The sequence below is a fragment of the Muscardinus avellanarius genome (genome assembly GCF_963383645.1).
Source record: "Muscardinus avellanarius genome assembly, chromosome: 3".
Taxonomy (NCBI): domain Eukaryota; kingdom Metazoa; phylum Chordata; class Mammalia; order Rodentia; family Gliridae; genus Muscardinus; species Muscardinus avellanarius.
Genome location: NC_137788.1, coordinates 58,160,268 through 58,173,610, shown reverse-complemented (window position 1 = coordinate 58,173,610; position 13,343 = coordinate 58,160,268). Strand labels below are relative to the sequence as shown.

At 39.3% G+C, this 13,343-nt stretch overlaps 1 protein-coding gene across 1 annotated transcript in view; it reads right to left on the bottom strand.

The window, feature by feature from the left end:
- The window catches only part of SGIP1 (SH3GL interacting endocytic adaptor 1), a gene marked incomplete at both ends in the record, with an annotated part of 146,597 nt that overhangs the window by 14,053 nt on the left and 119,201 nt on the right, over positions 1-13,343 (bottom strand). Inside the window, 3 exons of the mRNA XM_080691438.1 lie at positions 187-389; positions 4,230-4,362; positions 9,652-9,807. Coding sequence (XP_080547564.1) covers positions 187-389; positions 4,230-4,362; positions 9,652-9,807 — 492 coding nt within the window. The remainder of the gene's footprint in view (positions 1-186; positions 390-4,229; positions 4,363-9,651; positions 9,808-13,343) is intronic.

Genomic DNA, 13,343 nt, shown 5'->3' with positions numbered 1-13,343 from the left:
TTTTCTACTTAAAATAGTCACATCATCTTTTGCTTAAAATAGCTACAGTGGTTTTCAGTTTCCAGCTCTGTACTCTCTCCTCCAAGCCTGCTGTGACCTGTCACAGGAAACACAAATGCTACAAAGTCTGTGGCCTCTTCCCCAGGAGCCCTGTGGTGAGGAGGGAGGGGAGGAAGGGTTTCTTACCAGACTGCAGGTGGGAGCACGGCCTGGAGCTTGGTGACTCCTCCGTCTATGGGCACTAGGAACTGCACATTGTTGAGGGCCACCGCGGTGGCCATGGCGTCCGTGTTGTATTTGTAGTCTATGCGCAGGTCAGTGCTCGTGGGCTCACACCGCCAGTTCACTGCCAGGTTCAAAGGTGTGGACTGAATGCCCTGGGCAGACACCTTGCCAAAGACAGGAAAGAGAATGTTTTAAGACTCGACCCACCGTTAACCTGAGACAAAACCAGGAGCTGTGATCACCTCTCCAGAGAATGGTTTCAGATACCAAAATGTCAACCTGATGGTGCTGCTCACAAATGAGCACTCAGTGAACAGCACCATAAAAGGTGCTGAGTGAGAGGGAGCTGAGTGCTTCAGGTAGAGTGTTACAGATTAAAAAGCATGATGTCAACTACTAAAATTCCTGTAGCATAATATTCTCTAGTTCTATTTTCTTGCAAATGACAAATTTTTATTGTTATCACCAAGCAGAATTCAATTGTGTGCATATCCCATAATTTTATAATTTATTCACCTAAATCACACATACACATACACATGTGCACACACACACACACACACGAAAGGTCAGATGCTTTCCCTCATATAGGAAAGCTAAGAGGAAATTGAGATACAAGGAACTCTAAACAAAGGAAGAGAAACCCTCCTGGAGAGGTGGAGAGGGGCTAGGGATGGGATGTGGGTGTGGGGGAGATTAGATAAAGGAAACCCTTAAATGGTCACCATGTTTATGCACAAAATTATCAGTGCCAATCTCGGTGTTGTGCATTGCAGGAGGAGGAAGAGGGAGCGGGGGAGGGGCGGGGGAGGGCTCACTGAGCGCTGGGTGCACATATGTCTCTATCACTCTGAACTTCATCATGATGTGTGATTACAATGCACCAATTAAAAAAATTTCTATAGAACTTTTGAGTTGTGTTTTCTGCCAGTTAGGGGGTAGGGTAGCACAGTGACTCAGAGCTCAGGTCACAAAGCTAGGCAGCTCTGGGTGTGAGCTCTGATTCTTACTAGCTGAGTGATCTTGCACAAGTCACTAAACCTTAAAGAGCCTCTGTTGTTTCCTCATCTGCCAAATGGAAATGATAACTGCAATATTTACTCTTAGGGTTGTCTAGAAGACTGAAGGAATTGAATCAGCATAGAGTCTAGCACATGGCAAAGTGGTCACTGTTAATAAGTGTTACCTATTTATATTCTCACCACATTTAATTTGCACAATGAACCACTGAGGTAGACAAGGTAGGCTATCATTACCTCCTTGTGATTGCCAAAGTAAGAACTTAACCCAAGTCCTCTAACTGAAAGCACTACACTGCAGTTTGAACCAACCATGCATTAGACCAAGCAGAATCCAAGTTTGAAGAATTGACGGAATTTTGTCTTATCTAAAGACAATAATATAATTTTGAATTCTGGGTCCACAATGAAAAAAATCAGTGTTATAATTTTTGATTGTTCATGGTGATGGTGAGTATATGTTAGGAGATTGCCCTCTGGTGATTTCTTCTACACTGCAGGGACCATGTGGGTGGTGTTCTGCCATGGATTTTTATCCATGGAGTAGGAGCGCTGGTGTTTTTTACAGAATACACACAACTCTTTAGGAAATGCCTGCACTGAGGGTGGCCCTCACAAGGCAAAAGTGGCTGTTGCAGAAACAAAATGGGTTCTTAAACTGTTTTTATTAGTGCGTTTTAATCATACCAAATAATGGGTTTCATTGTGGCATATTTGTGCATGCAAATAATATACTTTGACCGTATCCACCTCCCATTATTCTACACTACCCTCACCCATCTCCTTTTATAAGATGACAGATTGATGACAATTTTAGCCAGCTATCCATTATAATAGTTTCAAACCTTACTGTTAGTAATGGAATCTTTTCTAAAATGAATTTTATTAAAAATCTATTCTCTAAAGTAGATCAAAAACATAAACAGAGCCGCCTCTTCCTCCTCCATCCACTTTCTGCCCACTGTTCTTCATAATTCTTTTCAACTCCATGACAGTTTCTCTACCTGGGAGGTGCTTGCTGCATATGTGAAAGTGTGTTTTTGATTGTCCCAGTTTCTAGGAGATACTATTGGTGACCGGAAACTCAGCATGCCACAATTTGAGGGCAACCCCATAAATGTTAGCTGCACCCCCACCCCCAGTTCCTTGCACTGTTGAAAAACAATAAAAACTGAGGTTCTGGAAGATGAAATGCCCAAGGCCAGAGGTATTCAGAAGTCTATTTAATTCCAGAATCCAATCTCTTGCCTACACTTTGTACTTTACACAAAGCCCTTATTGAAATGTGAATTCTTTCAGTTCACTTAATAACAAATATGGAGACTAAAAATATTCTATAGGAATTATTTTTGTTTTTGTGGTAATGAGGATTGAACCCAGGAACATTATATCTCAGAGCTACAGCCCCAGCCCCCTTTTTTTTAAACTTTGAAATGGGATCTTGCTAGGTTGCTGAGAGTCTTGTTATATTGCTGAGGCTGTCCTTGAATCTGTGATCCTCCACCATGCCTGGCCTCCCACAGAATTTAAGTGTTAAATTTTTTTTTATCTGAAATGAAACTGTAGATGAAGTGTTTGTTAGTAGATTCATAAAGGGAAATAACTACAAGTTTATTTTTGTACTTGGGCATGAGAATATGTGATCTTCCACCAAGCCTGGCATCCCACAGAATTTAAGTGTTTTAAATTTTTTTTATCTGAAATGAAATCGTGGATGAAGTGTTTGTTAGTAGATTCATAAAGGGAAATAACTACAAGTTTATTTTTACACTTGAGCATGAGAATCACATATATCTTCGCCAAAGATAGTATCTCATTTAGGGGAAATTTCACATCTGTAATTTCCATTTCTTACCCCTTTTCACAAGCTTGTTGCAGCACAAGCATATATTTTCAACATAATGTCCAAAGCTTAGACGATACTATTCTCATAGGAAAAGCATTACATTTGTTTGTATTTATGCAAAATGTACAATGGTTTCTTTGCAACACTTTAGTTTTTCAAATTATAAGGTACATGAGGATCACCTGAAGCCTTATCCAAAGTATAGATACTTGAGTTGTATCCTGAGACAGCTCAGGTGTCAGGGGGTATCATAACCACATCTAAGATACATTATCTATCTCTAATTTCCATGTACATTTTTCCTTTCATCATTAGTTCTCTGGTGATTGAACGATGCAGTCAGTGTTGAAGATGTACTGATTTTCATTAAAATACAATTTTTTTCATCTGAAGAAAAAGAATTTTTATATATTTAATACAAATTTTAATTATTAAAAACATTATTGGAGGGGCTGGTACGGTGGTAGAGTGCTTGCTTATTATGCTCAAGTTTCTGGGTCAGATCCCATCCCTGAGCGGAAAATCTAGGAGACTGAGGGGCTGGGGAACCAAGTGGATACCACAGAATATCCATTATGTTAGAATATAGTTTGAATGCAGTGTTGCTTGAGATAGATTATTTACTAGATCAGTAATAATTTTAGTTAAGGGCAATCCTATGCACAAAAAGAAAGTTCTCATATACAATACTGTGTTGTATCAAATATTCTTTTGCTATTGAATTATTAAAGTAAATTTTATTAGTGCTGTTTCATAGACTGTGGCACTAACAAAAACTTGGATTGTTTACATTTAGTCATTTAAAGTAAGAAGTTTTAGAATAGTAATGCTCTTAAGATTACAGTGATCTAATTTATCAATATTTTCAATCTCAACTGGTATGATTTTTTGCAACTTCATGTTTATGGCATATTTTTGTAATCTTTAAATAAAATATTTTGCTTGTAAGTTTAAACTCAGGATATATAAGAATATTCTTGTCACTAGTCACCAATATTGGAGGATTCCATTTCTTACAATTATAGCTTTTTATGATATTCAAAGAAATATCACTTTACTGAATTTTTAAAAATATTAGATATTTTAGAATATAAATTTGTAATATAAATGAGACATTCTGACCTTATAAATAGGCTTACCTGATATTTGAGCATGTCGACATTGTAATATGTAGCCTGGGGTTTTTGTTCAGACACTTTCTTTAGATGAGTCATCAAATTTGGCATGTTTACCCAGAATTCCTTGGTATTGGCATCATTTTGTGTATTATCACTATTTAATTGAGGAAAAAAATATTAAGTAGAAGCTTCTGACAAATATCATCCACACGAGATGCGTATTAGCAAATTGTCATCTGGTTTCTATATTAGTCTTTGATGACTGGTAGAGATTATATTATTTGCAGTAGTGCAGTTTTTTTTTTTAGTACAAATACAGTTCTGAGTGATATAATCTAAACAGATTAATACCAATAGGGAGGAGCTACTGTATTGCTATAAATTGCAGGGTCTATCCAGTAACTTTAACTAATCATGATGATAACTGGTCACCTTAAAGATTGGATTATTTATTAACTCAAACTTAATAACTCTTTCCCGTTCTGTCTAAATTAGTTCATGCTATTAGGGGCCTGAGTAGACTGAATTGACTCAACCATTAGTTTTTGGAGATTATCCAGTTTAAGATTTGGTCAAGTGCAAATATGGTCTTTACTACCAATGGAAGAGAATTGGGTGAGTTTAAATGATAGTTGTCATGGTAGTTACAGTAAAGAAGCTGAGAGTTGTTTGGAGGACATTAGGGGTTTGGCATCCCTGGGAGAATCCGTAGCTTTGCTCAGAGGCCTGGCCTAAGACCACTCACCCGATCTATCTTGAAGATGCTTTCCCAGTAAGAAGGAATGAGCAAAGGTGTACAAAGCCTTTGTTCACTTCCCACGTACTGAGGAATCTGAGGCCAAATGAGTCAGTCCCTTGACACACAACTCATCTACTGGCACTTCACTTTCAGAATATTCTCTATAACTCAATAATTGTTGCTATAATTTCTTAAGCACCCATTATGCGCTAGGCACTCCTCTAGATCCATTTAAGACTATTTTCACTGACTCTATCTTGCAAAGGAAGAATTATTATCCTCATCTTTAAAGATGAGTAAACTTAGGAAAAAAAGAGAAAATTAGTGGTTAAAAAGAAAGAAGGGTGATAATGTGAAAAAGTGATGAAGGGAGGTAGAGAGTGAGTTGCCGTGAGTCAGCCCCAGAAGGTAAACAAACCAAGAAAGTGAGTTACAAAAACCACTGGACTGTAGGATGTATAGTGGCATCTAGGAGGGGAAAGGCCAAGTCTCAGTGTGACCCAGTGGTTCTGCCATTTGAAGCCATGTGGGACAAAGGAAAGCTCTTTGACTCTGGGAACAGATAAGGAGGATGGGCGAGAGTCCTGGCCCTTGAAACTGTGCCCTGGCCAAGCTGGTGAGGGATGCTCATCAGGCAGTCCATGCTTCTTTGACTATAAGGCATCTTAGTCACTCCAAGCTTTCGGAGCCACCTGTGTACAAAAGGAGGCAGGAAAGAAGAACAATAGAGGGCCAGTGGGACTAAGTCATCTGCTTAAGGTCACACAGCTAATAAGGAGCAAGATCTGAATTCTAACCCTGGTCAGTCTCGCAGGTCAGAATTTCCCACTGGACCATAACAGAGGTTTGGAATGAATATCTAGCAACATGCCATGCATTTATAGTAAGTAGATCTGAAAGAATTGGGAAGATATTAATTATATATTTTTTGAAGAAATGCTTTTGCTCAGTTTAACGACAAAATAAGCTAAGTCATATGTCTATGACAATTTCTCAGAGGACCCGCTTTAATAAATATTCCAGAAAACTTTGCCCATCAAATGCCCACACAGAGACAGAATTCTTCAATGCTCAACAAGTTCCAGGAGTTTTTCAGTCTTATCTTTGGGCTGACGATTTTTCTTGAATATCCCAAGAGGAAAAGAGAAGTAAACTTCAATTTGGTCCCTGTCATTCTAAACCTAAATGTCTCCAGGGGCCATGTTGCAAACTTGAATGAAATCTTAAAAGAAAGAGAAATGAGAGAATTGGCAGAGTGGAAGAAGACAGATGTCAAGAGACTTTTACTGCAATGTGGAAAAACATGAATCACCACTGTCTCAAAAACTAGGGGTGGTATTGGTGGTGAAGGAGCAAGGCATAACAAAACCAACCACTGCCACTGTTTGCAAGGTAACCCATGCCCTGTCACGATAGTCAAGTATTAATGGGGATTCTTAAAAGATTATTGTTTAGCAAATAATAATATAAGGATCTCTATAATGTTTTGTCTAGCAAAAACATTTTGAGTGACATGTAATTCAATTCCTAAGATTGATGTATTAATATAACTATACAACTTTTGCACACATGACCAAGAGCTTGGCAATATAACTGCCTAAAAATACAATGAAAGCTCCAACTATCATATCAAGCACGTTTACCAACTGATTATGGTATGCAACTCCTAATTTTATATGGAGAAACCTAAAAAAATCAATTGGCTCAACATGCATATAAAAACATAGAGGGAGCTCGGTGTGGTGGTGCATGCCTATAATCATAGTACTTCAGATGCGGAGACAGTAGGATCACAGGTTCAAGGCAAGTTTCAGCAATTTAGTGAGATTCTCAGCAGTTTAGCAAGATCTTGTTTCAAAATAAAAAATAAAATAGGGCTGGGATTTAGCTCGGAAGCAGAATGCTTCTGGGTTCAATCTGCAGTCTCAAAAAATAAAACAAAAATAAAATCCACAAAGGGTAACTGAAGATTTGCTGATTTCCAATCTTGGTCATTGTGATTTCTTTTACACTTTTATTTATTTTATTTTTTCTGTAGTACTGAGAATTGAACCCAGGGGCATTCTACCTCTGGGGCATTCTACACAGCCAGGCCTATTTTTTATTCTTGTTTTGAAACACGTTCTCATTAAGTTGCAAACGGCCTAAGTAGCTGAGGTAGGCTTCGAACCTGAGATCCTCCTGTTTCAGCCTCCCAAGTCTTGGGATTACAAGCATGCATCACTACCACCACGCCCAGCCTCTTTTGCGCTTTTTCTTATCTGCTTGGTCAATAAGTTTATTGTCTTTAAAAAGAAAATCTTCATAGAAAATTTTTGTTTGGTTTACTCTAAAAAATATGGAACACTTCACAAATTTGTGTGTCATCCAAGCACAGGGGCTATGCTAATCTTTTCTGTATCATTCCAGTTTTAGTAAAATGTGCTGCCAAAGTGAGCACTCTTAACACTTTTAAACCTAGAGCCAAGTTTGCCAATAATGCCCTTGCTAGTCATCACCCAAAAAACCTGTGACTGTGACTGCTTTATTACCACTAGAATTAAAAGTCTCATTCAGTCAAAAACTGAATATATTGGTCCCCAAATTCCAGATACCAACATCTGTGAGCTATTTCTATGAAAACATCTGATTTGACTAAATTCTTTTTTAAAAAATTGTGCTAAGGATTGAAGCCGTGGGGGGGGGGGTCTACCTTTGAGCTACACCTATTTTATTTTTATTTGGAAACAGGGCCCCGATTGGTTCCTGAGGATCTCACTAAGTTGTCGAACCTGCGATTCTCCTGTCTCAGCCTCCCAAGTACCGAGATTACAGACACGCACCACTGGGCCCGGCTGACTAAATTCTTTAAATTATGGCTGAGTTTTTCACTTATGTAATCAACATTACTCAGGCTCTTATTAGATGCCAGGCACAGGGGAAGGTACTGAGGAGACAGTGGTGAAGGGCGGTGTTCCATTCTCTTCTGGACTGTACTGTGTTGGGGGAGATGAGTGAATGAGGAAGCACAAGTAGGTTTGGAATTATTAATGGTAGTGAGAGCAACATGAGAAGGGAAGGAAGTACCTTCAGACACAATACTGATGGTATACCAAACTAATGTCATTTAGTTTGGACTCTGGGCGGTGGAGGAGAGAGTTAGAGGATGATCGGGGAAGGCCGAGTGGTTCTGAGACCAGTAGGAGTCAGGCAAAGAAGGGAAGACTAGTTTTCCAGGCAGAGGAACAAGCACAGGAAAGCCACATGTGGGGAAGGAGTCAGCCCGTGTGTGATTGGCAGGTCTGGTTGGGCGAGAGGACCTGGGAGGCAGGACTGTGAGCAGTGAGGATGGAGAGGCAGCAAGGGTGGACGATGGGAGACTCAGAGGCAAGGGCGATGTGGTTAGATTCTGGAACAGGTGCAACTTGACGCCATCGAAGGGCTATAAGCAAAGATGTCCTGGGTGATCTCATAAACCATCATTTGGCTTTTATTTTCACTTATTTAGGTCCTGGGAATTGAACCCAGAGGAATTCTACCTCTGAGCTATACCCTCAGCACTTTTATTATTATTACTATTGATGTTATTATTATTATTATTATTATAATTATTATTATTATTATTATAAATAGGACCTTGCTAAGTTGCAAAGGCTGGCATCTAACCTGTGATCCTCCTGTCTCAGCCTCCCAAATATGAGGATTAAATGTATTGTAGTAGAACAGGATTGGATTCAGGAAGGGAAGCAATTGCTGTGGTCCAGGGAAAGGACAGTGATTACTTGCTTAGGGAAGTTGCAGTTAAAAAAAAAAAGTAGCCACTTCAGAGGGAGGTATTTTGATGGAACATCAGGATTTAGTGATGGAGAGGAAGCTGTCAAGAATGATTCCTTTTCTCTTATACATTGCAAATAAGTAACTTGATACAGCTGATCATTTTGATAGCATGTATATTTATGTGTTTGTGTGGCTATACATGTGTATATGCATAATAAAGGCATTTCAGATTTAACAGAAAATGGAAATATATTAATTAGTTAACTTATTTATTCCGTGGCACTGCGGACTGAACCCAAGGGCATTCTAACTCCAAGCTACAGCTACAGCCCTTTTATTTTTTTTGTTTGTTTTGAAACAGGGTCTTGGCAAGTTGCTGAGTCTGGCACCAAACCTGTCTTCCTCCTGTCTCAGCTTTTCAAGTACTGGTATTACAGTCATTTGCCACTATGCTCTGCTAGAAAATTTTATATAAACAATTTTGTGTACAGTTATTTGATGGCACATATGTAAAGTTACATCAAAACACTTTCCATTATAATGAAACTATGTTTCACACAAAAAATTTTTTAAGTTCATGTGAAGGGTGGCTCACTGTTCAAATATTATTTAATTTGAAAATATGTTAGTATAATAAAATAATTTTCCTATTACTGGGTTTATTGACCATTATCCTCATCCATTGTCTACTGATAATAAGTAAAGCAGACAATGAATAAATTGTAAGACAGATTTTATTACTCCAAGTGTCTCTTTAACCACTTTAGAGAGTTGACCATTAAAATATTCAGCTGAATATTCAGCTGCATACGCGGGGAGTGAGCCACAGCAAACTTGAATGGCTCGTCTGAATCTATAAGCAGATCTGAATAGTGCTAACCTAGCTAAAGTGCTCTTCTCTTGCTACACCACACACATCTCTAAAAAATTATGCAAAATCATATTTACCAGCAGAGAAGTTGGGGATTTGGCAGGACGTGTTCTAACCTGCTGAAATTTATCACCCGAAAAGTCAGAGCAGCTGGTGATGGGTTGTTGGCAAAGTGTCTGGTGATGCCAGCAGGAAAGGACAACACCATTTCTCCGGTAATCTTCACGATACATCTGGATATCAAAACACACGAGAGGAAAGAGAGGAAACCCGGGTCAACGTGCTGTGAACCAAAACAGCTGCGCAGAAGCAAAGATTTGTGTAGCAACGCAAAACAGCAAAGGAGGTGAAAGGCATGCTTTTCTAATTCCACTCCCAACTACTAAGCCATTTCTATCGTATGTGATCCTTGATGCTCAAAACTCATTTTAACCAGTGGAGGTTTTGTTGAATATGTTTGGAACTGTGAGAAGAAAAGTGTAGTCTATAGGTGGGCCTCACAAATAGAATAATCTTTTCTTGAGATGCTCTTGCACTCTGAATTTTTGTCACCATAGTTGAAGATAAGGAATTGCATAATACTATCACACTTACTGGGATTTTAGTTCTTTGAGTGATAGGGTTAATGCCTTGAGTAGAGTCCTTTATGTACTCATGAAGTAAAGTCCTTGCTTCCTACTTAATTTGTTCTTTATTCGATTCACTTACCTATTTGGTCACGATTTTAAAATCAGCCATTGAAATTAACACAATAAAATGATAACTTGGAAGGAGGAATAATTCTTTGTTTAAAAGGCTTTGTGGAGATACAATTAACATAAAACAAACTATGCTTACAGTGTGAAATCCCGTGTATTTGTACAATGTGAAATCATTACATGATGAAAATGACCATTTCTATCATCTCTAAAACTTACTCCTGCCTCTTTGTATTCCCTTTATGTAGTCTCTCTCTCAAATTTCCACTCCCCCGCTAGACAATTGCCAATATCTTTTCTGTCGCCCTACATTAGTTTGCACTTTCTAGGGTTTTATATAACAGAATTATACAACATGAGCCTTTAGAGGGAACCACGATTCTTTTCCTCAGAATAATTATTTTGAGATTTGTCCATGTAGAGGTGCTCATCAGTTGCGGTGTGTTGTATGGCTGTACCACAACTTTAAAATATTTATTCACCTTCAAGTACATCTGGGTTCTTTCCGGTTTTTATCTATTGCAAAGGTGTGAAGAATCTGTGCATACAGGTCTTTGCATGGAAGTATGTTTTCTTTTCTTTTTTGGTAATACTAGGAGTGGAACCTAGGGGCGTCTTCCTCCAAGCTATACCCCCAGACCTCTTATTCTTTTATCTGGAAACAGGGTTTTAGTTGCAGATGGCCTCACTAAGTTGCTGAGGCTGGCCACAAACTTGCCATCCTCCTGTCTCAGCCTCTCAAGTACTGGGATTAGAACCATGTGCCATTAAGCCAGGCTGTATGTTCTCTTTTCTCTTTTTAAGTATATGAGTGGAATCACTGGGCTGCCTGGTAGCTGTCCCTCTCACTTTTAAAGAAATTGCCCAACTGTTTCCCAAAGTGGACAATACAGCTGAATGTGAAAGTTTCTTCACATCATCACACAATACTTGGTAGAATTTGTCGTTTTGGTTTTAGCCATTCTAATTGGTGAGTAATGTTAAACTTCATAACTTTGTTAACGATCTTAAGCATTTTTTTAGGGGCTTGTCATCAGTTACCTACTATAGATTTATTTTTTTATTTTTTATTTTTATTTATTTATTTTTTGGTGGTACTGGGGGTGGAACCCAGAGGCTTTCTACCTCTGGGCTATACTCCCAGACCCATTTTATATTTTATTTGGAAACAGGGTCTCACTAAATTGCTGAGAGCCTCACTCAGTAGCTGAGGCTGGCTTCGAACCTGCGCGATCCTCCTGTCTCAGCCTCCCAAGTGCTGGGATTACATGCGTGCACCACCACGCCCAGCCCTACTATAGATTTAAATTTTTTTTTGGTGTGTGTATGAATATCCAATATCCAATTGTATCAGCATCATTTATTGAGAAAACACTATCATTTCTCCACTGTACTACCTTGGCAGTTTTGTTGAAATTCATTTGCCTTCATATGTGCGGGTCTATTGCTGAATTACTGTTCTGTTCCATTAATCTACTTTTTCTACCTTTAAAACAACACCATCTTGACTACTGTAGCTTTTTAACAATTCTGAAATGAAGTAATATGAGGCATCCAACTTTGTTATCTTTCCATGTTGTTTTGGCTGTTGGAAGTTCTTTGCATTTATAAACTAAATTTAGAACCACTGTGTTAATTTCAACATAAATTCATGTAATTGCCTCTCAGTTCCAATTCACCCTTTACTGTCTACCCCGAGAAGATTAATAACGGCCCTTTTCTCTCTATTTTGCCAGTAAGCACCGCATTAGGTTTTGTCAGTAGAGGGCGCTGGACAGACAACGCAAGAAGAAGAAATTTTCCCTTTGGGTTTGAATGAGGTTCCTGCAATGTGCACAGCTTTTCTAGAGCCACGATCCTGCAGTGCCTGTGGCATCCCCAGAGGGTGGGTTTTGCATCCATGTGGCTTTGCCAGTGCCCAATAACAGGAAGCTTCCCATCACCTGGCTCCTGTACTCCAAGTGGATGGGCTGCCCCAGTGCCCCAATCTTGTAAAGCAGGTGGGATTTCGGGCTCCAGGCTCCTGCTACGTGTGCACCGTCTTCTGGGCTGGCTTCTGCAGTGGCACCTCTCTCAGCCAGATTTGTAGTGGAGTGCCTCAGTGAGACACTCCCCCCAAAACTGCGAGGAGTCTGCAGGGTCTGCCTGTGCCACGCTCAGACACTTGAAAATGGAAGGCGGAGCAGTTGCCTGGAACACCTCCCCCACCTCTCAGGCAGTACTGTCCTTCACCTGGGGACCAGGGTCTTGCAAATCATTGTTTCATTTCGCCTGTTTTTTTTTTTTAATTTATTTTTTTGATGGGAGGGTAAATTGGTTTTGCTACTCCACCTTGGACAGAAGTGGACATCTCAAAAGACTGAAAATAGTAAATACAGCCAGTTCTCGGCATCTGCGGATTCAAAATATAACTACAGATGGAAAATATTCAGAAAAAATATGTCCGTGCTGAATTTGTACAGATTTCTTTTTCTTGTCATTTTTCTCTAAGCGATGGACTATAACAACTATTTACACAGCATGTACATTAGGTGTTCTATGTAATCTAGAGATGACTTACAGCATATGGGAGGATGTATGTATGTTATGGGCAAATATGTCATTTTATACAAATGTCTTGAACATCTGCAGATTTTGGTATCCATGGGAGGTCCTCAACCCTATCCCCCATACTGAGAGATGACTGTGTTTAAAATGAGTGAGCTTGCTGGGCGTGGTGGTGCACAGTTGTAATCCCTGCTTTGGAGGCAGAGACAGGAGGATCGCGCAGGGCAGGTTCGAAGCCAGCCTTGCTGGCTTAAGAGACTCTGTTTCCAAATAAAAAGTACAAAATAGGTCTGGGAGTGTAGCCCGGAGGTATAAGGGCTTCCAGGAACCCCAGTACCACCACCCAAAAAAAATACACACACACACACACACACACACACACACACACACACACACACACTATATATATATATATATATATATATATTAAAAATAAAATGAGTGAGCTTCTCTGAGACTTCCCATACATGTGGATAACTGGCTCATGTACCACTTCAGCTACACACTCAGGAATTTAATTTCTA